This window comes from Impatiens glandulifera, chromosome 5, assembly GCF_907164915.1.
Source record: "Impatiens glandulifera chromosome 5, dImpGla2.1, whole genome shotgun sequence".
Classification (NCBI taxonomy): domain Eukaryota; kingdom Viridiplantae; phylum Streptophyta; class Magnoliopsida; order Ericales; family Balsaminaceae; genus Impatiens; species Impatiens glandulifera.
The window spans coordinates 48,871,769-48,896,462 of record NC_061866.1 but is presented as its reverse complement, the minus strand read 5'-3'; the positions used below and the strand labels follow the sequence as shown (position 1 = coordinate 48,896,462).

General features: G+C 30.7%; 5 protein-coding genes across 6 annotated transcripts; 1 reads left to right on the top strand and 4 right to left on the bottom strand.

The window, feature by feature from the left end:
* Positions 1-482: 482 nt before the first annotated feature.
* Positions 483-1,512, bottom strand: LOC124940319 (glutathione S-transferase F9-like). The gene is made up of 3 exons (XM_047480827.1): positions 1,325-1,512; positions 1,190-1,238; positions 483-1,114 (listed from the first exon to the last, which is right to left on the bottom strand). The coding sequence occupies exons 1-3, from the start codon at positions 1,466-1,468 to the stop codon at positions 666-668; spliced, it is 642 nt and encodes a 213-aa protein (XP_047336783.1). The 5' UTR covers positions 1,469-1,512; the 3' UTR covers positions 483-665.
* Positions 1,513-7,238: 5,726 nt separating this feature from the next.
* Positions 7,239-10,507, bottom strand: LOC124939582 (2-dehydro-3-deoxyphosphooctonate aldolase-like). Its single transcript, XM_047480042.1, has 12 exons — positions 10,395-10,507; positions 10,188-10,284; positions 9,802-9,867; positions 9,393-9,452; positions 9,244-9,318; positions 9,021-9,105; positions 8,778-8,836; positions 8,634-8,678; positions 8,416-8,514; positions 8,140-8,187; positions 7,624-7,671; positions 7,239-7,351 (listed from the first exon to the last, which is right to left on the bottom strand). Exons 1-12 carry the CDS (start codon positions 10,505-10,507, stop codon positions 7,295-7,297), a joined length of 852 nt encoding a protein of 283 aa, XP_047335998.1. The 3' UTR covers positions 7,239-7,294.
* A 1,422-nt stretch (positions 10,508-11,929) lies between these two features.
* LOC124940166 (TLC domain-containing protein 4-B-like) lies at positions 11,930-14,063 on the bottom strand. 2 transcript variants are annotated; one of them, XM_047480651.1, is made up of 8 exons: positions 13,818-14,063; positions 13,403-13,534; positions 13,224-13,312; positions 12,933-13,146; positions 12,730-12,851; positions 12,569-12,644; positions 12,432-12,491; positions 11,930-12,344 (listed from the first exon to the last, which is right to left on the bottom strand). In XM_047480651.1, exons 2-8 carry the CDS (start codon positions 13,514-13,516, stop codon positions 12,207-12,209), a joined length of 813 nt encoding a protein of 270 aa, XP_047336607.1. In that variant the 5' UTR covers positions 13,517-13,534; positions 13,818-14,063; the 3' UTR covers positions 11,930-12,206. The 2 variants fall into 2 exon arrangements, with proteins under 2 accessions (XP_047336607.1, XP_047336606.1); XM_047480650.1 differs by having other exon boundaries at positions 13,403-13,552; positions 13,818-14,062.
* A 5,362-nt stretch (positions 14,064-19,425) lies between these two features.
* LOC124938554 (DEAD-box ATP-dependent RNA helicase 53, mitochondrial-like) lies at positions 19,426-22,317 on the top strand. Its single transcript, XM_047479021.1, has 7 exons — positions 19,426-19,978; positions 20,066-20,193; positions 20,324-20,732; positions 20,809-20,907; positions 20,990-21,214; positions 21,320-21,481; positions 21,593-22,317. The coding sequence occupies exons 1-7, from the start codon at positions 19,550-19,552 to the stop codon at positions 21,980-21,982; spliced, it is 1,842 nt and encodes a 613-aa protein (XP_047334977.1). The 5' UTR covers positions 19,426-19,549; the 3' UTR covers positions 21,983-22,317.
* Positions 22,318-22,967: 650 nt separating this feature from the next.
* Positions 22,968-24,449, bottom strand: LOC124938583 (membrane-associated progesterone-binding protein 4). Its single transcript, XM_047479051.1, has 7 exons — positions 24,252-24,449; positions 24,083-24,159; positions 23,942-24,013; positions 23,796-23,833; positions 23,638-23,728; positions 23,376-23,550; positions 22,968-23,288 (listed from the first exon to the last, which is right to left on the bottom strand). The coding sequence occupies exons 1-7, from the start codon at positions 24,432-24,434 to the stop codon at positions 23,118-23,120; spliced, it is 807 nt and encodes a 268-aa protein (XP_047335007.1). The 5' UTR covers positions 24,435-24,449; the 3' UTR covers positions 22,968-23,117.
* Between the last annotated feature and the right edge of the window lie 245 nt (positions 24,450-24,694).

Sequence of the window (24,694 nt, the reverse complement as noted above, 5' to 3'; positions counted from 1 at the left end):
TTGTTATTATTGTTTAATTTGAGACTTTTATCGTATGAAAAAAATGGGTCTGTCTTCTTGTTCTATCATATTATTTTTTATTTTTTTAATTAGTTTGTCAAGTCAATGAAATAATATTAAAGATATTTTTTTAAAACTGAGTATTTTTTTCTGATATCTAAGGCATTATAATTTTTCGAAAATATTTGACATTTTTTTAATATATGAAAATTTTTGAAAAAAACCAAATTTTATATATATTTTTCATAAAACTTCACAAAGTTTATCAATTTGAATTTAAACATTTTTTTTCAATATTTAGGGGTTTAAAATTTGGAAATGCAGTGTAAATGCCTTATAAACAAAAATAATGAATTATTAATTTTTATTTATAAATGTATTATAATTAAAAAAAATAAGATGTGCACAGCCACATTCAATAAAAAACACATTCCATGAAAAACTAACCAAATAAGCAATTGAGCCAAAAAAAAAATTATTGATATTTATATCCTTTAAAAACATATTATAATATGTATATATATTATAGAATAGTTATTATTACATGAATCTGTAACAGTCTTATTTAATCTCAAAACATCTTCATCATAAGTTTATTTTTATTAAGAAAATACTGAAAACACAGATATCATGAACCATCAGCCATGGCAGCAGCAAGAACCTAATCAAGCTGATGAAGATTCCAGAACCTTCTTCCAAGAAGGTCTATTACTAATATCATCCCACCATGCACTTACATTCTTCCTATCCTTAATCATATACCCTTTCCCCATAGGACCCACCAAATACTCTGTAAAAGGAAGATGACTCAAATCCGCAAGGCTAAAGAAATCCCCACCCAAATACTTCGTCTTCCCTAACCTCTCTTCATACACATCAAGAACCTTCCCAAGTTTCATTTCACTCTCTTCAATCAATTTCTCATCAGCAGGAAACCCTAGAGCAGAGCTGAACATGATATGAAGAGTCATATTATAAATTGGTGGATTGAAATTGTGGGCTTCCACTTCTAGCCATTGTTCAACAATCCCCCTTTCTTCTATGGTCTTTCCCAATAGATCTGTTCCTTGTGATTTGTATTTCTCAGAGTAGTATCTTATTATTGCTCTTGATTCTGTTTTTTGAAAAGGAAATTATAATGGGTGTTGAAATTAGTTAAAAAAATTGTTTCTTGATCGAATGAACTTACCAAATAAGGTGAAATCTCCATCTTGGATGACTGGTACAGATCCAAAAGGCTGTAAAAACGAAATGGGTGTTTTTTAAATCTGTTTTTTTATGAGAATTAATGGATTGATGATCATGGAAGAAGAAGATTACAGACCTGTAATTGGAGGTATTTAGGGTTTCGATTCTCTAACTTGACGAGATCGATTGGGACAGTCTCGTATGGAATCTCCTTCTCTGCAAGACAAACCATCACTCTCTTTGGACATGCATAGGCCGGACCGTAAACCTTCACCACCATTGTTGCTCTTTCTCTCTCTACTCTCTCACTTCTGTGTTTTGCAAATTGGAGTGGAGAAATGAGGATGACTCAAGGGTACGTTTTATATGAAAATATTGGGAGGTTGGAGCTTTTTCTATATTTTAATAATATAAAAAAAAAAAGTAAAATGGTAAATAAATGATGATAAGATAATGTCATTATCCATAAAATATATTATTTATATATATACATTTATATGAAGAAAAACTGTTTTATAATCTGACGAGAGATTATTAGGATTTCAATTAGGTTTGGTTTGTTTAGAAAAGTTTTTTTATTAACAAATGTTATAATTTTATCTTGATGTTTATATATTTTTATCATTTTTGGCTTTTTAAATGAAATTGTTATATATGAAAATAAAATCGTGGCTATTATATATTATTTTAACAAAATTTAATTTTTAAAGTGATAAATATTTATTTATTAAAAAATAATAATTAAATTGAATTTAAGAGTTTTGTATATAAAATGAAATATATGATATTAACAATTTAAAAAAAAAAAAAATCAGATTTTCAAGTAAATGTTTTTAGAGATAAAATAAGTATTACACAAAATATTTCAATATATCACTTTTTTATAAATAAAAAATTAATTCACATACTAAATTGGTTATTAAAACTGATATATATATATATATATAAATAAAGTAATGTTATTTTATTATATTTACATTGAGCCATATTAGATAAATTCTTACTTTCACTGTCACGTCATAAAATCACGCTTTTCTTGATCGAGGAATCTGCAGTCGTGACGGAGATCTACGATCGTGGATGCTGGCACCCAGGGCCGAGTGGTCCGACCGATGATTCCGCAAATAAGGAATTATCAGGGAAGTACTTTTCTAAACGATTCTAAAACCCACACAGTGCTATTTATTCATGTATTTTATATAAACGATGCATATGATTTCAAAGCATGTTTTCATTGTAAGTCCATGGTTTTCTAAAGAAAGATGATTTTGAGTTAAGGGTTATGGAATCTAAGAGATAATCATGGATGAATTGACGGATACGAGAGGATGACTACCAGGATGAGCTATGGTGGTTCGATGCTCTCAAAATATGTCTGGAGGAATTGACGGAGGGATGCCAACCCTGGAGGATCAGCCTCTCCGGGCTAAGGATCCTGAATATGTGCTCAGTATGCAACTATACATGATTGGTTGATGAGATACCCTTAAAAATCCTCATGGATGCAATGTCTTAAAAAGTGTTCTTATAAATGTTTGTTGGGTTCTTAGGCTCACTATGCTTGTGTGGTGTAGAAATCCAGCCAACGGATTTTATGACAGGTGATGGAAGAGTTAGAGCGGAAACGTGGTGTTGGAGATGTGTGTGGAAGGAGGGACCGAGACCGTATGACCGACTTTTATATCTACCTTTTCAATGATTGAGTGAGATAGACACCCTAGAGCTTCCGCATTTATGTTCGAAATCACGTTGATTTAGGTGCATGAAAGTAGGAAATTATGGCGTAACACTCACACTTTGTAATATTTACAAAATAAATAGCAGAAATAACTTTATTTTCATATATTATTATTAAATTAAATATATATTGTTAGAATAAGTTAAACGAAGAAAAAGAAATAATTAATTAAATAAATAATTAAGATTAAATGCATTAAAAAATTAAAATAAATTTAAGTGAATAAAACTAAGTTTAATCAATACGACATAGTTTTGATAATGAATAAGTGAATAAAACTAAGTTGTGCAAATGTCTATGTGCATGTACAGCTCAAGAAGAGCAAGTAGACGTCTCATAGCAAATAAACATCTCAGGGCAAGAAGACATCCTGGTCTCAAGAAGCGCGAGCAGACGTCTTGTTTCAACAGACGGTTCCATCAAGAAGCACAAGCAGACGTCTTGTTTCAACTGACGATTCGGTCTGAAAAGGGCGAGCAGACGTCTTGCTTCAACAGACGGTTCTATCTGAAGAATTGCGAACAGACGTCTTGTTTCAACAGATGGTTTGGTCTGAAGAAGTGCGAGTAGACGTCTTGCTTCAATAGACGGTTTGGTCTGAAGAATCGCGAACATACGTCTTATTTCAACAGATGGTTTGGTCTGAAGAAGCGCGAGCAGACGTCTTGCTTCAACAGACGGTTCGGTCTGAAGAACCGTGAGCAGACGTATTGTTTCAACAGACAGTGTGGTCTGAAAAAGTGCGAGCAGACGTATTGTTTTATCAGACGGTGATGTCTGAAGAAGTGTAAGCGTACGTCTTGCTTCAGTAGTCGTCTGAAAAAGCGTTGGCAGCAATCTTGCTTCAGTAGTCGTCTAAAGAAGTGCTTTACTTGTCTGCATAGCTCATCAACACAATGGACAGCAACAATTCGTTATAAGCAGATTTCTTAGTCAGTTCAATTATAACTGTCACCAAGTGCTCAACCTTTAGAAAGTCGACACTATCTAAGAATCAGAGTCGATCGTTGCCTACATCTTAACATCATAGTACAACTTCAAATCCCTGGATTTATGAACGGCGGATCCCCGAATTTCTGGATTTGAGGTACGACAAATCTTTCCCGGTCATTTCACAGTCCAAATTCAAAGTCAATCGTTGCTACACTTCATTAAAAAAGATATTCAGAGTACAACGATGACTACCCTGGTTCTCACAATGATTCGCACAAGTTCTAGAAGCTTTGAAAATTCCTCGTTCTCGTACTCTCTTTCTAACTGTAAAAATATACATTGTATAAGCTGAGAATATATTTTTATTGTAAGTTAAACAGAGTGAGTGCTAGGAGTTCATAACAGGCAGATGTTAAGATGTTAAGTCCTGAGTTTTTAACTGGGTTTGTATAGGTTATATATAATCCAAAGTCTTGTAGTGGAATATTTCTAGAAACATAAGAAAGAGTGACGTATGATTTTTATCTCCGAACATTCATAAAACTCTCGTGTTATTTAATTTCCGCATCTTAAAGTCTTGCATCCGTAGCTTCAAATCTAGTAAACATTTCCGCCCTTGAATCATTTAGGCCTTGTTTGATCTTTGGGTTATTTGGGTTTTATCCGGGTTTTATTCCAAATAACCTTGTTTGATGAAATTAGGAAAAAACCAGTTTTTTAATTTTTATTGCCAAAAATACCCTTACCTCTCTTCTCTCCTCTCTCAATACATTTTTAAAATATATTAATTTAATTTATATTTAAATAAAATTTAAAATATAATATAATAAAATAAATATTAAAAATTATAGATATATTAATATTAATTTTTATTAATACATCATTTAAAATTTAAATGAATACTAATTTTATAATTATAATTTAAATATTATATAAGATAATAATTTTATTTATATTGTGTATTTATTTTTATTTAATATAATAATAAAAAAATTTAAATGAAATAAATTTTATAATATAATAACCAAAAATCAAACAAATCTATTATAGTATTTATTTAGAAAGATAATTTAAAGTTAGTTTATACCCAAAAAAAAAATAATAAATTTCTTTACAAATATTTAATTTAAATGAGATATATTTATAAATTAATTAATATTTTTTATTTAAATATATTTAACTTTATTTTTTAGTATAAAAATTTATTTTAAATAAATTTAAATTTTAAATGGTATATTAGATAATATAGTTGGTTAGAATTTTATTTATATTTTGAATTTATTTTTATTTAATATAATTGTTTTAAATGAAATAATTTATTAATTTAAATTATATAAAAATAAATTTTATAATGTAATAAAATAAATATAAAAAAAATATATATATATATATATTAATATTATTTTTTAATAATATAAAATAAAATATTTAATTAAAGGGTAATTTTGGTATTTTAATTTATAAAATGATTGATTTGATTTGGGATGTGATAGTTGGGTTTTGGGATAAAACCTTGGTTTTATCCCAATAACCCAAGATCAAACGAGGCCTTAGAGAACTTTTGACGATTTGTGTAGAATAGAAACAAGTTTTAAGTTCCTAACAGGATTAAAACCGAATTAAAAGTCAAGATTAACATAACAACATTCCACTCTCTTATGTTGTTGTAACCGATCTAACATATATATTGTTTATTTTTTTAATAAAAATTTAATTTTTAATAAATTTGTATATAAAGTTATCTAAACATTCTAAACATTGATTGGTTATGGTAGCAAATAAGCACATTAATTAAATTGTAATATGATGTTACGTATTAATGTAATTTATGATGATAAAATACTCATTTCATATTATACTCATTTCATATTAAAAATAATCAATCACTTTTGTATTATTACTGTTATTTTATTTTTATTAAAATGAAAGAGAAACTAGTATTACAACACAATCATCTTTGATGACATTCCATTTTTAATGAAATCAAACTCTTAATAAGACTCATTCCAAATATTTGTATTATCTAAGATTATTTTCTAAATATTTATTCATATCGTCAAATATGACAAAATTGATTACTTAACAGTTAACAATAATAAACACATGGATTTATAATTATTATTTTTATATATAATTAAATAACAGCTCTATACCATTTATAATATCAGGATCGAAATATTTGATTAATTTAATGAGATATTATTATATTGATAAATTAATAATAATTTATTAATTCATTAATTTAAAATTAATTTATTAATTTAAAAATATTTTATGAACTTTAAATAAAAGGCTTGAAATTTTTAGGATCTATGCCTTTTGAAGCGCAAATAGTTGTAAAAAGGCACATACATTGACATAATAAGTAAAAATATGATTATAAGTAGTTTATGGTCTAAAAAGTTAATACATGTTACCAACATAATACATTAAATATGATAATAAATTAATCACTATAGATTTTAAGTTACAAATGATTATATATTCATTTTTCAAAATTAATTAGAAATAATTAGGTGAGAAAATTTAGAAAAATGAATGTAACATGAATGACGTGACACAATTTGATTCATTGAAAAAAAATAAAATTTTTCTCTTCTCTCTCCCCATCTTTTATCATTTAATGTAATACGTCATTTTCTATTTCATTCTCTCTCAAATTTTCTCCCTTATCACTCATTTTTTTTTTTACTAGAAAATTTTAGAATTTGAATCTTTTAATAATTATTAACAGAAATGATTGGGAGAAGAAAATACGTGACCAATCTAATCACTAAAAAAATAACAAATTTTCTTTTTTTTTCACACTTTGTTATTTTTTCAGTCAATGATATTGATGTCTCCTCCATTTCCTCTCCTATCACTCATCTTATTAATTATAGTTTAATTCGACCAATAAATATATATATATATAATGGAATTTAAAAAAAAACATTATCTTATTATTTTATCCATTGTTGTCCAATTTTGTAATGGTCCGAAGTTAGGAACTTGGAATTGAACAAATAATAATTTTATCAAGGTTATTAATTTATACAAATTTTATTGTGGTTGAAAAAGAAAATTTTATAGAGTAAAAAGACAATACATTTTTAGTGAATAATTTAAAATGAATGAAATAAAATAACCAAAACATTTACCAACAAGATAAGTTCAAACTTGTTCAATTATCAATTAATATTAATGATATTGGCAGAAATCATAACGAATCACCGATTTCCATTGTAGGTTAGACTTAATCGAGAAATTAAGAGTTAAATCATATTCATATTTTATGATTTAACTCAAATGAGACATGTTCATAGTATTTTCATATCCTTTGAACAAGAAAGAAGCTGATAGAAGAGAAACTAGAAAGAAACAACACAGCTGCTTCAGCTTTTGACATGTTTAGATTCTCTTCAATTCATTTCACTCACTCACTCACTCAGCTCCCTAATCCCGGAATGGAGTGAGATCAATATTGAACCGTTGTTTCCCCTTGCTGACCTTCTTCAAGACCGAATTAACCACACCAAAACAAAATAGGTTAACCATTAGGGTGGGTGGGTGGGTTCATACATTATGGTGTCAAATCTTGGAGAGTAGGGTCGTCATTCAAGATTATTTTTCTTCTATCCAACACAAAAACAATTACTAGTGGCAAGTTGCATTGTTTTTTTTTTATGAAGTATGGATGCTTGCATGACCCCACAGTCATGACATTCAATAGGTTGCAATGGTAGGAATAATCATATAAATAGATAAGATAGATAATGACTTACAGCAATAGCTACTAGCTCTTCTAGCAATTCTTCCAAATTGCGCAGGGGCTGTTTACATGCATACAAATTCAAAGTAGTTATATCAGTAAATATGTATAAATTGAACAAAAATAGCAATGTTTTCGATAGATTCTCAAAGATCACATCAACACGATATTGGGTCATTTGTTATCACATTTTATTTTTTTGATCTTCATCAAGATCTGGAAAATTGTACATTTGTAATGTTTGCCAAGATTCTAGATCATTGTCCATAAAATAATTCTTATACACAAACATAGCCAAAAATCACACAATAATCTGGATTATGATCCATTTATATTTTTTTATACCAAATGAAGCCAAAACACACATTTTACAATATGGATCATGATCCAGAAAACAATCTTAAATTAAATTTTGATGATTTTCCAATGAGACGTGATTGTGTCAAGACTGTGACAAAATACCATTTTCCATATAGGCTCATTAACATCAGCTTAAAGCATTAATTAAGTAGCAAGAATATGTGCATACCCATTGTGTCGGACCATCAACTGGAGCATTTGAAGGATCATCGTGCACCTAAGAAACAAAGATCTTAGGAACCTTAATGAAGACAATTTTAAGATTGTCTTCCAATAATTGATAGTTGGTGTATATAAAAGAAGATAATCCAAATGTGACATACAAATAAATAAATAAATAAAAACTAAAATTTACTTCTCTATTAGTTCACTTAACTCGCTAAGAGTCTCCAGTATGATGTATGTACATTATCATAAAAAAATATATATAATAAAATATCTTTACCTCCATGAAAATTCCATCAATTCCAACAGCAACTGCAGTCCTTGCAATGCATGGTATTAGCTCGCGAAGGCCTCCACTAGCAACACCACCACCTTCCAGCTATTCGATAGAGAAAATGCAGGCTAACATATGTAGGTTCTAGGAAACAATAACTGTACAAAAGTTTTTCTTTGAACCAGACATTACAATCATTCTAGAAAATTTTGATTGGTCCATACCTTTCTCCCAGCAGGCTGTTGCAATGAATGGGTGATGTCAGCTACCTGCGGCAAAACAATTCAACCAGATTATCAACCCTTAGACTGAAGCCAACAAAATGTGAAATGGCTATCCTACAAAGTAAATCTAAAATATATACTCACAACAGGACAATTAGCTTCCCTCATCCACTCAAAATTGCGTGGATCGACAATCAAATCATCTGAAAATATAGCCAAGATGTCAGATATACCTTCTTGTTAAATATCTAACTAATTGCATGAAAATGTGAAAAGAAAAGAAGTTCAAAAATACTCAAAATACCTTGGCTGAAATATAAAGATTTAAAAGAACAACCAGTAACACTCAAATACAGTTTTAAAACTGAAAATTTAAAGATGACTTACTATAGCCGAACATTGTTCCCCTCTCACAAACCATAACATTATCATTTCCAGCCAATCTAATTTTCTCAGCTGAATTCACCATCACCTACAAATGTACGTCATTGTTACCATATTTAACTTCACCAGATAGAAGCCATTTAAGGCATCAACCTTTGTTAAATATACAAACAATTTACGTAGGAGAAATTTTCCCACAATACTAAGGAAAATAACATTCACTTACCGAAGGAGCACAAAATTGGCCTTTCTTGATATTGATAATTTTCCCAGTTTTGGCTGCTGCAACTAACAGATCTGTCTGGCATTTGAATAGTAATGAACAAGATGAATGATATTTGGCCAATGTATGAACCTAAAGCAAGTTAGTATAACCTGTCGACAGAGAAATGCTGGAATCTGAATAATGTCTGCTACCTTTCCAACAGCTTCGCACTGAGAAAAACCATTGATATTTCATAAAAGAACATAAAACTCCATCATGTAAAGAAAAAAAGGATACTGGAAAGTTAAGGAAATACAGGGCAAGAGGTATGTATGCAAAAGAACGTATAATCAATAGGATATCAGCAACCTAACACCAAAGTAGCCAAACAAGGAATTGGTTTTTGCAAAATCAGCTTCTTGCATCATATGGAAACTTCTCTGTCATTTTGTTTCTTTTATCTACTATAATCAAATTTCCAAGCAAGCTAAGTAGTCAAAGTATCTTCATTTGATAAGTGAACCATTCCAATGAGAGTTGGAGAATGTAATAGTAGTTATTGGAAGGAAAAGTGCCTACCTGGATTGTCTCATGCACATCAGTCACAATAGGGAGGTCATATGCTACTTTAACTTTCTCAAGGATCTGCAATTATTAAGAACTTATAAGTTATAAATCACCACAATTGCAACATTTTGTTCCTTTTGTAGCTTAGACATCCACTAAGCAACCAATTCAAGCTCCAAATATGTGGCAAAAGATCTCAAAAACCCAACTAGTATGAGAACTGTCTGAGATCTAATCATGTCCTTAATTGAGCTCGCATAAAGGCAAATGATTAAGTGTCAGATAAAACAAAATTGCACTAGATTAAATGGAGAGTATGACAATAACTATTAGTACATTCCAGCCAAATCACTGAAACAATAAGAACAGCGTTCTCCTAGAGAAATTAATACTAGTACCTTCAATCCTTCCTCTATACCAGGACCGCGAAACGATTTAGATGATGTCCTGTTGGCTTTATCAAAGCTAGACTTGAAAACAAGGGGCAAATCGAACCTGGAAGAATGAAGGTAAGTAGATTGAAATACAGTAAACGATGAATGTAGAAAGTGAGAGAGAGAGAGAGAGAGAGAGAGAGAGAGAGAGAGAGAGAGAGAGGGAGAGACTTGGAAGCAATGGATTTGATGTGTTTAGCCATCCGTAGAATGTGTTCCTCTGATTCAATGACATTTGGACCAGCCAGCAAAAAGAATGGATCAGCTGTCTGTGCAACCAACATTGACAGAGAAATGCGGATTCAGAATAACAATATAATGATTCAGAATTACAATCTATAGATGTAGGTAGAAGAAGTATAACCTTGAGCTGATTATATAACAATGCTGCTGATGATGAATCCATAGTCCGATCTTATAGCTGCAATTAGAGTTCCGATTGCAAATACAAAAGAACGATTATGAAAACAACGATCACCAAATCAATCTAGAGAGAGTGAAGTGAGAGAGAGAGAAGAACTGTAATGAAGAAAAATATCTGAAACTAAATCTACCATTTGCTTTTCCTTCATATTGCTAAGTACGGGGTATTAGCTTAGTTAACATATAAAAATAAACTAATTAATTAGTTTGATTCATTTTAATTTTGGTGATAATTAACACTTTCTTTTATTTTATTTTTAAATAATAAGACCCACTCAACACAAAAAAAATAAAAATAAAAAGATAATAAATTACATTACAAATAAACTGAAACTCTTATTAATTTTAAAATAATTTACACAAAATCAAACATCCATAAAAATAATCATCACTTTCTTAAAATCATCACTATCACCGATCATTATTTTTTCTCTCTTCAAATATAAAAATTTCATCCGAACACCACAAGTGTTTATAATTACAATACATGTTTCATATATATATTTTTTTAATAATGAAACTGAAATTATTAAGTTTATAAATCTTTTAGATTATAAATTAAAATTGAAATTGGAATCAAAATTTCAATGGAATTCACACAAATATATTTTTATAAATTCAAAATATTTATTTTTTCATATTTTATCTAAATAAAAATATTTTATTATTCACATGATTTATACTTGGTGTTTAATAAACAAGTGTATATATATATTATTTATTTATTTTTTTAAGTTGGAAGTTAAAAAAAAATTACTATGAATCTTCAAATATTGTAACAATTTGAAATTTAAATATACTAAATTGAGAAATTTATTATGTCTTAATCCACATAAATAAACATAGTTATTAAATATGTCTAAGTTTATATTAGTCTAACATAGTTAAATTGTTATTTGAAAAGGTTAAAATTGACATAACAAGTTGTAAAAATATATTTTAATAAATATAAATTAAATATTACAAGTTAAAGTAGATTGAATGGACGTGGAATAGGTGTGAGAAATTATAAGTCAAAATTAAATTTACTAACCATCAAGCAAAAGAAATAAAAAAAAATATTTGCAAATGAATCATTTATCTTCATATACATAAATATTTTCAAAAAATTACTTTATATCTACAAAGAATAATCCAAAACAAAGAAAAATATAGAAATGGAGATGAATGATTAAAAAAAAAATACAATCCATCCTTAATTTCATTGAAAAACAGCTAGTAACATAATAAATACAATTAAAGACCTCAAGCTTTTACATTTTCTTTTAATTATGGTGATGACAAATCTTACAAAATAAAGAAGACTTTAGTATACAATTGACATATTATACAAATATTTACAATTTTAAATAGAAACATGATCAAATCATATAGACAAACTTACAATTTGTATAACTTTGCAATGCAACCCACTGAGTTAGCAAGAAATCAAAAGTCTAAATGTCGATTCTCACTAAAAACACATTAAGTTGAAGTGAAGACGTGACGGAGAAAAGTCGTGTTATTTACACATTTGGAGCATGTACAACAATAATCAAATATGACCAGGATACCTCAAATTCAATCTCTTCTTTTCTTTGTAGTTAAAGTCTTTTTCAATCCCCTGGAAATCTTTCCAAACCATATCAAGTTTAGGACATAAATCACACAAGGAGCAACCAATACCAAACATATACCAACTTTCTGCATTTGCATAATCTGTAACAACAAACCAAACACAAGAAGAGAATACATTTTTATTTTTCCTCTACTTGTTTATATAAAAGCTAAAAGTGTTCTTATTACCTCGTTATAGTGCAAATAGATATGGTAGAACACATATATAAATAAAATTATTCTTGCAACCTACCAAAAAGAAAGTATGTGAGTAAATATCTAATACTGAAATCTCGAATATTCAAGTTCAATTATTTTGCACTCACCAGCCATGCCAAGAACATAACAAATCCATTTACAAGATAAACTCTGGACTTCTTCAATCCAGCAGAATCAAGATACCTTCCATTTCCAAACCACACAAATGTGTCAGAAAAACAACAATTGTTTATACTAAATCCATAAAGGAATTAAGGAAGCTAGCTACCATCTCAAATTCATTGATGGAGTTGTTGTCTCAGATATAAGAACCATAAATGTATACAATTGCCCTTCTCTTGTCAGCATAGCATATGTAACAGCTGACATAGAAAGAAGATGATGAACCACCTGAAATATTTACCCCCTTTTCTCCATTAGCACTAGTGAAAACGTGATTCCTTTTTTTATGAAAGAAAAAATTGAACTTACATACTCCATTCCTCCAAGAGAAGGATAGAACCATAATATCATTGCAAGATCAGTGAGAAAATACCCAGAAGAAACCGCTAATCCAAATGTGGATGCTGGAGAACTTCGGAATGTCACAGCAGTAGTGAGGACATTAACATCATAGAGATCCGACCAAAACACAAAGTATACAGACCATATTGTGATGAAAAGTGCATGAAATGTAGATATTGCCCTGAAAAGTACCAAGTAAAAGATGAGCATAAATGAAATTAGTTTAAAACAGCATAAAGATCAAGATAGACTCGAGACCTGTTATTCCACTCAACTTTCTGCATACTTGAAAGGCCAAAATAGCTCTTGAATTGTGCTTCACTGATCATTTGGGAAAGATCATAAACCTTGAAAAACAATACAATTTCTTGCTAAGAAGATGAATAACGATGTCCAAAACATGGAACATAACTTTGAGATAAGATGCATTCATATACCATCTTGCAAGCCAATATACCAACAATGGCACCTGCACAAGGAATCAAAGTTTCTGAAGATAAATAGTCTCCAAGTAGCCCACCTCCATCGTCTTCCACATAATTGCTAGACATTACTCCTCCAACAGTCCCCTGTTTGAAATCAATATACTGATCCCGCCATCATCATAGGGTTAGAATTCAAATTATTGCTAAACTAATTGAAAAACTGATAGATTTTATGTCGGATTATCTTCCTCCTGGACAGGATCATGTTCAGTATAATCAGATAAGGAAAATGAAGCAGTTAAATCAAACAATCGGAGTACTCTAATAGGCAAGGAAAACACAACCCATAAAAGGTTTCCCGCCTCTGATGCGGCGAATTCAAATGATTTTCAATAAATCGCGATTAAGATGATATGGAACTACTTACGGGGAGATTAGATAGAAGTCGTGACTCAGGTGACCGGAAATCGAAGATGCTGAAGAGCGTTTCTGAAATTGTGCGCGCGAAAGGAATATAGAAACAACACTCAAAAGAGAGTCAATCACGGGTCTCGATGGTTCTACACTTGTGTACTACTGGCCACAACTTTTGCGTCTTCTAGAAATAGAACTGAGAAGAAGCGTGTCCATTGAAGCTTCTTTGATGGTTACATCATTCTGTACAGTATTAAATACTAACTCTTTAAAGCCTAACGTTGAAGATGAGTCAAAAATATATTTGTAAAATGTTTTTATAATAAAAGTTTTTTTTCTTTCAATAAATCAAATTTGGGATGGTGTGGTTTTGTTCATTTATGTATCTTATTTAGTCTTTTATATCGAATTTTTGTAATTTGAAAACGGTTTAGTGTGTCATTACTGTTTATATTTTCTGATTGTATTGGTGATTATTTTTCGAGTCTATGTCTATCATTTTCTTAAAAGAAGAGGAGATAAAGTGACCGAATTTTAAGTTTTTTTCTTTCAATAACTTATGGGTTTATCATTTTTTTATCATATATAGGTAAATGGTTAGTTATCATTTCACCGAATATTTTTCAGTGTTGTTTTCCAATTCTCGGTTAAAGACAATTTTGTAAAGGCTCATAATACCAGGTAGAATTCTTCTGATGCCGTTTGATTGACTTGTTCGACTTGTTTTACGTATCGCTAATGGTTAATTATTATGAATCTTAAGAATCACCGTGAATAATGTTCGATTTTCTTCATTATGATTTTAATTAGGGATAAATGACAAATTTAAAACTTTTGTTGAAAGATTTTGTTAAATTTAAACCTCTCATAATTTGTTGTCATTTGAAGAATTATAGTTACGTCATTTTGTTATATTTAATACTCTCTACTAACTCCGTTAAATTATACTAACTCCGTTAATTTAAGAGAAATCTGTTAAAATAGTTTAACAGGTAATGTTATTTATTTAATATAAGATTTTTACACGTGTTCAAAATCCTTGCATTTGTCATCTCCGATTCTCTCTCTAACTCATCTCCATCTCCGATTCTATCTCCACCTTATTTATTGTATTTTTTTTATTAAGGTTGCTTTCTTTTTTCTTATATTTTTCTCTTCAAATTCCACTACAACAATCACATCATCAAGAGCTTCTTCACCATTAGCGTCCCTTCTTCGTGAAAGTCAATAATAAGCATATTGCCAATCGAAACAAATTAATCAGATTCATTATTGGGTTCAAAAGTTTTTAAATCTCCTTCTTAATTCTTATTGTCAGTATTCTTAAAATCTCTACAGCAACGCTCCACTTAAAATATTCAACGGATGCCCACCTAATTGTTGGATAAAACTAAGCATAAACTCTACTTAGTCAACAGAATGGTAAACAACTCACCAAAGGACACTCTCCTCTAAACGCCTCTTTTTTATCTTCCTACGGGCCTGCGAGATATCACGCTTGTTCTTCTTATTAGACTTAGTGAGTTTTCTCTCAAGTTCCTGCGGCATTCCTTTGTAAGCATGATTGGCGAGGTTCTTCGGATCAATCTCCGACGACAGGGACGTACCCACACTAGGCCTTAGGTGGGCTTAGAGCATCTCCAACGCATGACCTGTGCCCCGCATGCGACAACGTGAAAAACGGCAAGTCATTGGTTTTTTTCATTTTTTTGCATTGTAAATAAAAGCAGAGGGCAGTGCTCTATGCCGGTCATGCCCTCCTCTGACTTTTTCATCATTATATAATATAATATATTATATAATATAGGAATATTAGTTATATATTTAATTATAATATTATTTCTTACTATTTTAAAGTAACATTCTAATAACATTAAATAAATATATATTTTAAAGTTTTACGATAAGAATATTAATTATATATTAAATTATAATAATATTAATTATATATTTAATTATAAAAATATTATAATATTTTATTATAATATAAAAATATTAATTATATATTCTCAAATTTTCCTATAATATAGGAATATATGTTATATATTCTCAAATTTATTCGTTTTTAATATTATAATATATTTTAAATTATAAAAATATTTTCTATTTTCTATTAATTATATTAATATGTTTTAAGAGTGAAATTTTAAATTCTCCTATAATATATATAATACAGGAATATTACTCATATATTTAATTAATAAATATATTTTTTAAATAAATTAATATTATAAATAAAATTTATTATTTAGATAAGAGGGCGGGCGGAAGTATTGGAGTGTTTTGACCAACTATAATGTGTGCCCTTTCTGCTGATGTGGAATATTGATTTCACAAAATAAGAGGGCAGAGGTCTTGTGCAATGCTGATGCTCTTAAGTCTACCCCTTGATTGATTTTTTTTTTTTTTTTTTTTCTTTCCTTCTCAGTTCTCACTCTTCACAATATATATATATATATATATATATATATATATATATATATATATATATATATATATATATATATATATATATATATATATATATATATAACCTAATTCTATATTCTATTTGATCATTAATTATCTTTCCATTTTCTATTTATTTATTTAGACTTAAATTTTGTATCACAAATTTAATATACTACTAGTTTTATATCATCTGTTTACATTTAAATTTTTTTATTTATTTTTTTTAATTTGAAAGAATAGAATCTCATTATTATTTTTTCTAATTCTCGCTTTCTTAGTATTTATATTCTTAATTTATATATTGGTTAACTTTATCATGTTTATCATGTTTACAGCTATGTGATTTTATTATGTTTAATTAATATTACAAATTAATATAATCTAATTTTCTTTAATTAATTTTATATTTTCACTATAACTGTTTAATAAAATATTTATTTAGTTAAACTTACAACTTTTACTATTACGGAACAAACATTTTTAGCAATAAAAATGTGAAGATAGAACTTTGTAATAAAATAGAGCATAATTTTTTACAGACTCTTTAACACTCTATATTTAATCGAGAATTATCTAAAGATATAAATATATATTTTATTATAGATGAATTTATTGTTTTTAAATTTGATAGTGTTTAATTTATTTAATTATTATAATATAACGTTTTTTTTAATATATTATTTATTACACAAAATTTAAGCCTACCCCGATGTGAATTTCTGGATCCGTCCCTGCACGGCGACGATGAAGACGATGAAGAGATTATCTCCCAATTCTGATCATCATCATGTAACGCAAGCATGCTGAAAAATAATTTGTTCGAATTCTCATATATGTCAACTTCTACCGGTTGATCACGACAAAGTTATCTCTTTAGTACTGTTAGAAGGTCTCATACGAATACTGATCGAACAAGGATTTGTTTGAAATCATACTCCAATCGGTTTGATTATATGATTTATTTGAAAAAATTGAGGCATGTATTCTTTAGCGATTATATTCTGCCGGAGTTCATTCCATCGTTTTCAATGAGGGAGATTTGCTTCGTATATAAATAATTAACAGTGTTCGTTTCATGAGAAGTCGCCGTCTCCAACGAGATTCCTCCAATGACGAGCACACAATGAGGAGGATGCGGTTACCATTCTGGACTCTTTAAGTGGCTAGTGTTAATTTAATTAGCTTTACCGGTGACGAGAGAAGAATGATTTACGAGATGTGATTGATTAATTGGAAAGGAGAGTGAAGATTGGTCGAGGACCCGAGGTGGGGTTGAAGTGAAGACTGAAAGTAAGTTATTATAAAACAGTGATGTGTAAAATTAATATATTAAATAAATAAATAATTAAAATTACATTTAAATATTTTAACAGATTTGTTATACAAAGTAACTGTGTTAAACTTAAATATAAGAAAAAATGACAACGAGAGTTCTTTAAATGAAAAATATTAGGTGAGTTTTAAATTTGATAAAATTACTCAAATCACTCTATTAGAGTCTTAAATTTGTCCTTTATCCCTTTTAATTATTGTAAATATGTTATACTATTTAACGTATACATTTTTAGGGCTTGTTCGTTTCAGGTTATTTAAATAACCTAGAGAGAGAGAAAAATGATTATTGGTAATGATTGGTGATAATTTTGAAAAAATAATGATGTTTTTTTGTAAGAAGACTTGGGTATTGATATATATAAATAAAATAAATAATTATAATTTAAAATAGAGGGTATTTTAGTATTTCGGTTAATGACTTGATTGATTTGAAGGATGAGAGGGGGAGTGAAGTGACAATTGATTTGGTTGGGTTATTTGGAAAACCCAAATCTGAACGAGGCCTTAGTTATTTTGATTTTTTTCACATTATTTTGTGATTTAATTTTTATATGTAACTCCAATTTTAATTAATGATAATTTTTTTTTTCAAAAAATAACTTTGATAAAAAAAAATGGTTAGAAACTATTTTTACATAATTTTTAAAATTAAATTTGTTTAATTCTAAAATTAGTTTACATCATTTATGGAATAAATAAGATTATACATTTAAAAAATGATTAAATTTTCAAATTAGAGGCAGAAATAAACAAATTAGATATATAAGAAGATTAAATATTATGAAGATTTTGTCTCATAATAAAGTTTACTTTTGGTATGACACAAGTAGTTGTCACCGTCAAAACACAACGTTATGCATTGGCAATATATAAATAGTTTTTATATGGGGCATTACTACAAATTGTTCACTAAGATAATTTTATATAAAAATTGTTTTGGGAGGTAAAGATCATATCCAATGTCTCTGGATAAAAAAGTCATTCAATGTGAAATTCGAACAAATGATATAATGCATAAAAAAAAAGTTGTATTATGATTAGTCTTATGTGTCACAAAATAGTTTGAATCAACAACTCACTTACTTTTGCATTGTCGGTGAGTCACTAGTATTTGAAGTCTTTTATGGAGTGTTACTGAGATTAATTGAGTGATGCCTGAGTTTTTTTGGTAGTTGCTGAGAAATTTGAATTGATTGTCTAATATGACATACCTACATATTTGAGTTACCATCTCAATTATTTTTTAGTGCACTATTTGATTAGAGAGAAATCATCGAACTTTCAATTATCGTAGTTGTCTTCATTCATAATACTATTATTATTATGACAATTTCCGAGATTCGTTCATAAAGATAGCAGAGTCTTTCGGAAAATTAATCGTTTTTTCGAGAATTTACGAGCTCGATAATTTATTAAGTACCAATTTTTTTTTTCTTTTCATGTTAGGTTATGATTTGTTTGTTGCGATTTTTAATTTTTTTAATATATATAGACATTTTTTAAAATAAAAAATGATTAAATTGATATGTATATATATATTATATAGAGTCCAATTTAATTTTTTTAAGAAAATTATATTCGATTATAGGCCATGACATTATAAATAAATAATTTTAGCAAACAAAATTATAAATAAATTAAATTATTGGTTTTATTTACTGAAAGAATCTATTATTAAAAGTGTTTAATTAATTATTTGTATATACGTGTTTACCGTTCCTTTAAAGTTACCTTAATAATAATAATAATTTTTTCGTTCTCTCTTTACTAAAAATAATAATAATAATATTCATTTCGAAAAATAAATGAGCATAAAACCCTTCTCCAAGCAATGTCTCAACGACGATAAACCCTTGTCCGCCTCCTCCTGCTATAAACCCTAATAAAACCCTTACTGGTTTCCATCTCTCATTTCTCTTACAATCATCCCCGATTCTTCAAAACAGCGCAAAGTAGAAGATGACCAGTGGTAATCTTCTCGCACTGAGGAGGACATCTTCCTCATTTAGGCGATTAACCCTAGCTGCTTTAACCAATTCCACTCAGTCTCTCTCACATCAGTCCCTTTCCGCCGATCTTTGCCCCACCAGAAATGGTCCCTCTGGCTCCCGTAACTTCTTCACTTCTCTTCTTCCTACGCCGACCTTGTGCGGAAACGGATCTTTTGATGTGTCGGCGCGGCGCATTCATACTGGATCGGGGTTGAGTTTTAGGGCTGTGAATGTTTTGTCTCAGGCACAACCTGCTGTTGCTGATTTCTCGTATGACGATGTCGATTCGGCCCCGGAAAAAGGTGCAAGTGGTCTTGAGATTTCGAAGCTTGGGGTATCTGGAGAGATTGTTTCCGCTTTGTCTAGGAGGGGTATTACCAGCCTCTTCCCTATTCAGGTGTAATATTTTATCATTAGTTTAGTCCTGTGTTTCTCTTTAAGAAGTTGCTTCTTAATCTATTTGTTTTATTTGTCATGTCCACAGAAAGCTGTGTTAGAACCCGCGATGCAGGGTCGGGACATGATTGGTCGAGCTAGAACAGGAACAGGGAAGACTCTTGCTTTTGGAATCCCTATACTCGACAAAATCATCAGAAACAATGCTAAGAATGGGTAAGCAAGCTGCGTTGCATATTTTCAATATATTAAGGGTTCTTGTTTTAAATTAATGTAGTTGTCATATACTTATGTTTCTCTTGCACACCATTTGTATGGATGATTATCTTTTGATGTCAATGTGCAGTCGCAGTAGGAGCCCACAAGCAATGGTTTTGGCACCAACTAGGGAGCTTGCACGTCAAGTGGACAAAGAATTCTCTGAATCATCAAATTTGGTTTCAGTTTGTGTTTATGGAGGAATGCCCATTCAGCGCCAAATGTCTCAACTTGATCAGGGCGTTGATATTATTGTTGGTACTCCCGGTAGAGTCATCGATTTGATTAATAGGGGTGCTCTGAATTTATCAAAAATCCAGTTTCTTGTACTCGATGAAGCTGATCAGATGCTTAATGTTGGGTTTGCTGATGATGTTGAGACAATATTGAGCAACCTGCCACAGAATCGTCAGAGCATGTTGTTTTCAGCAACAATGCCTTCTTGGATTAAAAAACTTGCTCAGAAGTATCTGAAGAATCCTCTAACAGTGGATCTGGTAAGTGTTTATATATTAAAGATTGGTTAAGAGTTTCTTTATTACATTGGGTGATTTACACTAAAATGTTCTGCAGGTTGGAGAATCGAATCAGAAGTTGGCAGATGGAATTACCCTTTACACAATTGCATCAGCGGGGCATGAGAAGCCATCCATTATTGGACCTCTAATAACGGTCTCATTTTGGAATACCATTTTATGTTCTCATATATCATTTCACTTGGCCATCTAAATAATTGTTGTCCTTGATTTATCAGGAACATGCAAAGGGTGGTAAAACTATAGTGTTCACTCAGACAAAACGCGATGCTGATAGACTTTCAAATGGTATGCAAAGAAGCTTCAAATGTGAAGCATTGCATGGCGATATTTCACAAAATCAACGTGAAAGAACTCTAGCAGACTTCCGAGATGGCCGTATCAACGTTTTGGTTGCCACTGATGTTGCTGCCCGAGGCCTTGATGTACCAAATGTTGATCTGGTAAAGTATCATATTTTATTTTGGAAGGGTTTATCGTCTTCAGATATTATTGCGTCCTTTGGTTTGTTGTTCCATCATTTAAGATATATCTGGTGAATTGAACAGGTTATTCATTACGAACTGCCATCAACTTCAGAAGTATTTGTCCATCGATCTGGCAGGACAGGACGTGCTGGAAAGACAGGAAGTGCAATCCTCATTTACTCTCCTAACCAAGATAGGGATGTCAGAACAATTGAAAGGGACGTAGGAGCCAAATTTAAGGAGGTAAATATGTTTATTATTATTTTTTTGTGTGTTTCTTCCTTGAAGCTTTTGTCCTCTTATTAATCAGGCTATATACCGATTCTAATTACATTGTTATTTGTCTGATATCAGCTTCCTAAGGTTACTGTTGAACCTGGATCTTCCATGTTCAATGATATGGGATCAAGCAGTTTCGGCTCGTCCTCGTATGGACGAAGTAGTGGTGGAGGTCGATTTGGTGATTCAGGGTTTGGACGTGGCGGCGGCGGTGGTGGTAGATTCAGTGACTTTGGAGGAGGTTCTAGGTCTGGAGGAGGAAGGTCCAGCTTTGGTGGCGGCCAATCATCCTTCGGTTCTGGGCGTTCGAAATATGGTGAGTCTGGATCAGGATCAGGAAAGAGTTCATCATTTGGTGATTTTGGTTCTGGACGATCATCATCATCATCAGGTTCATTTGGTTCTTATGGACGATCATCATCAGGTTCCGGTTCATTTGGTGGGTTTGGTTCAGGTCGGTCTTAGTTGAATGCTTTTACCCAAAACCCAGATGATTCATGATATGATAATATATATACATGTTCGGCCAATAACCCAGCCCCCCTTTTTGAAAGGATGACGATGATGTTAGCTTTAAGAAAGGCATCAATATTATTAGTATTATTATTATTATTATTTAAGAAAGGCATCAATATTATTAGTATTATTATTTGTCACTGTACTATTCACTCTTTTACATTAGACAACTCTTAAAGTATGTCAGTTTTGGTTTGTCTACTTGTAACTTCTTGAGAGAAGTAGAAACACTTTCTTTCCCAACTATTATTATATGTCTTTTTCACAAGTTATATTTTGATTCATTGTGTTGTTTAATGTTAATCCTATTTATTGTAGTTTTTATTGCCTGTGACCCCCCCCAATTTAAATCATATCGAACTTCATTTCTTGTACAGTATTTATTTATAAAATTGCACTTAATTGATTTTTAAGATAACTTTTGCTAATATTGGATATATACTTAAATGAGAGAAAAGAGAGATTTTTGAGGTGGGAAGTTAGAGGCTTAAATTACACTATTCCTCTATTCCACAAATACAACAACTGTTTCCCCCTTGGTTTTCTCCTCCATTCTTCATCTTCTTCTTTCACTTATATAATAAACCAACCAGAAATGGGGGATACAATTTATATATCTTTCTCATTGTATAAAGCTCCTTGAAATGGGTTTCCGATTTGGGCCGTTCATCATTCTTCTATCCCTCATTGCCGTGACTGCCGTTAGAGGTTTCCACGTGGAGCAGATCCATTTGGATACTGTGGCTCGTTTTGATCTCGACTCTATGAGGACCAAGGCTGGTTCCGCTGCCTGCAACGGTATGGTAGGCGACTGCTCAGACATTGACGATGCACAAGAACTAAACCATCTGATGGATGACTCCATGACTTAGATTCATTCTTTTCCAAAATTTACAAATGTATGGACTTTTTCCCCAGCAAATAAAGAATCATGAAGAAGAATTTGATGATGGATTAGTACAACAACTAAGGGTGGAATTAGAAAATCACCTGTAACATAATAATCATAATTATGTTTTTTTTTTCTTTCTATTGAAGAGATTATGATTTAATTTCGTATTCATGAATCATGATAAACTAACTACTAGACTACTTTGCATCGGTTGGATAGATATTCACATCCCTGATAAACTTCCAACCGGGGTTGGTCAAGCTCTGTTTCGTTGAAGCAAGCGCAACGTTTGCTCATCTTCCCAGTCAATGCTATTTCAGTCGGTCTTTGAACTAGTCTTGGATATCCATTGTCACACCAAACCTATATATATAACCAAATTCAAACTAACTAAGTAAATGGGTAATATTCCCTTTTGATGGCAAATGAAAAAAAGTTAAAACACGTTACCTCAGATCCTTCGTCCTGACTCCATCTGGAATTGCAGCTTGGAAGATTGGCTTCTTCAGCTTTTTGTTTTTCCATCAGTTGTGCACCTCTAGCAGCCTTAGCTTCAACACCTTTCAAATGCTTTGTACTATTCCCTTGACTGTCATAATAGCGACCCACTAGCTTCCCAACAAATCTTGCAATCATAAATCAAAATCAAACCAATGAGGAAAATAAAGAGATGCAATCCATAAGAACAAACAAACAAACAAACCAAACTCACATGTATGTTCTGATGTAGAAATCTCGCCAATCAACAATGCTTTTTACATCAGAACTGGATAATCCTTGCAATGAATCAGTCAGACCTTCTCCTGTTTCCATTATTTATAATCAGTTCTTCTGAAAGTATTTCAGAAAAGAAAGAATTGCAGACATTACCAGTAAAATTTCCTGAAACAAATGCGCGTGAAGCATCTCTGGATTCATTTATCAGAATATCAATAGTGTTTTTTCAGCATTTAATTCTCATAATTGGAAATGATATGGAAAAACATCAGAAACCCATCAACAAACTATGAACATACCTTCCAGAAAAATGGCTGTAGCCTCCTCCTGGACCATAGTGGCTTTTACCTTTCGTTACATCAAACACAGACCTATTACCCAGAATCAAATAATCAGATGCAAAATACACATACAGAGAGTGCAAGAGATAGAAAGAGTACCCAAGAATCCCCAAAAGGATGGGTAATTTATCATCACTACCATTGTAGATTGACAATTCTTGAGCAGTGAACAACCGCTGCAAAGTGCCAACAATAAAGTTTCAAATTTTGAATCAAGAAACATGAGATCAGATACAGAAAAAGGAAACTAATTGAGAAGAGATGGAACCGGAGTTGGAGGAAGAGGAGATGTGGGTCTCAATGGGTTATCGAAAGCAGGAAGAAATCTGTAAAGCAAAGCAACCATGACGGCTGAAGCTGCGACGGCCAGAAAAGGTGAAACCCACAACGCCATTGCTGTCAGTTTGACCTTCTTTCCTATTTTGCAGAAGAAAAGCAGAGGTCTTGGCATGGGGGTTTCGACATCCTACTCCAATTCTAGTCAATTTCAATGATCTTCTTTCCTTTCATGGTTTAGGGGCTTATTTGATCATTGAGTATATGTTGGGACTTATTTAATCTTTGAGTATACGTTTAGGAGCGTAGTTGATATTTGAGTATAATGTTTAAATTAAATGATTTGAGAATATTTGATTAGTTTAATCTTTCATAACAATTTAAAAAAAGTAATTAGATACAGTTAAGTTATTTTTTGGGGTATAAATTTATATG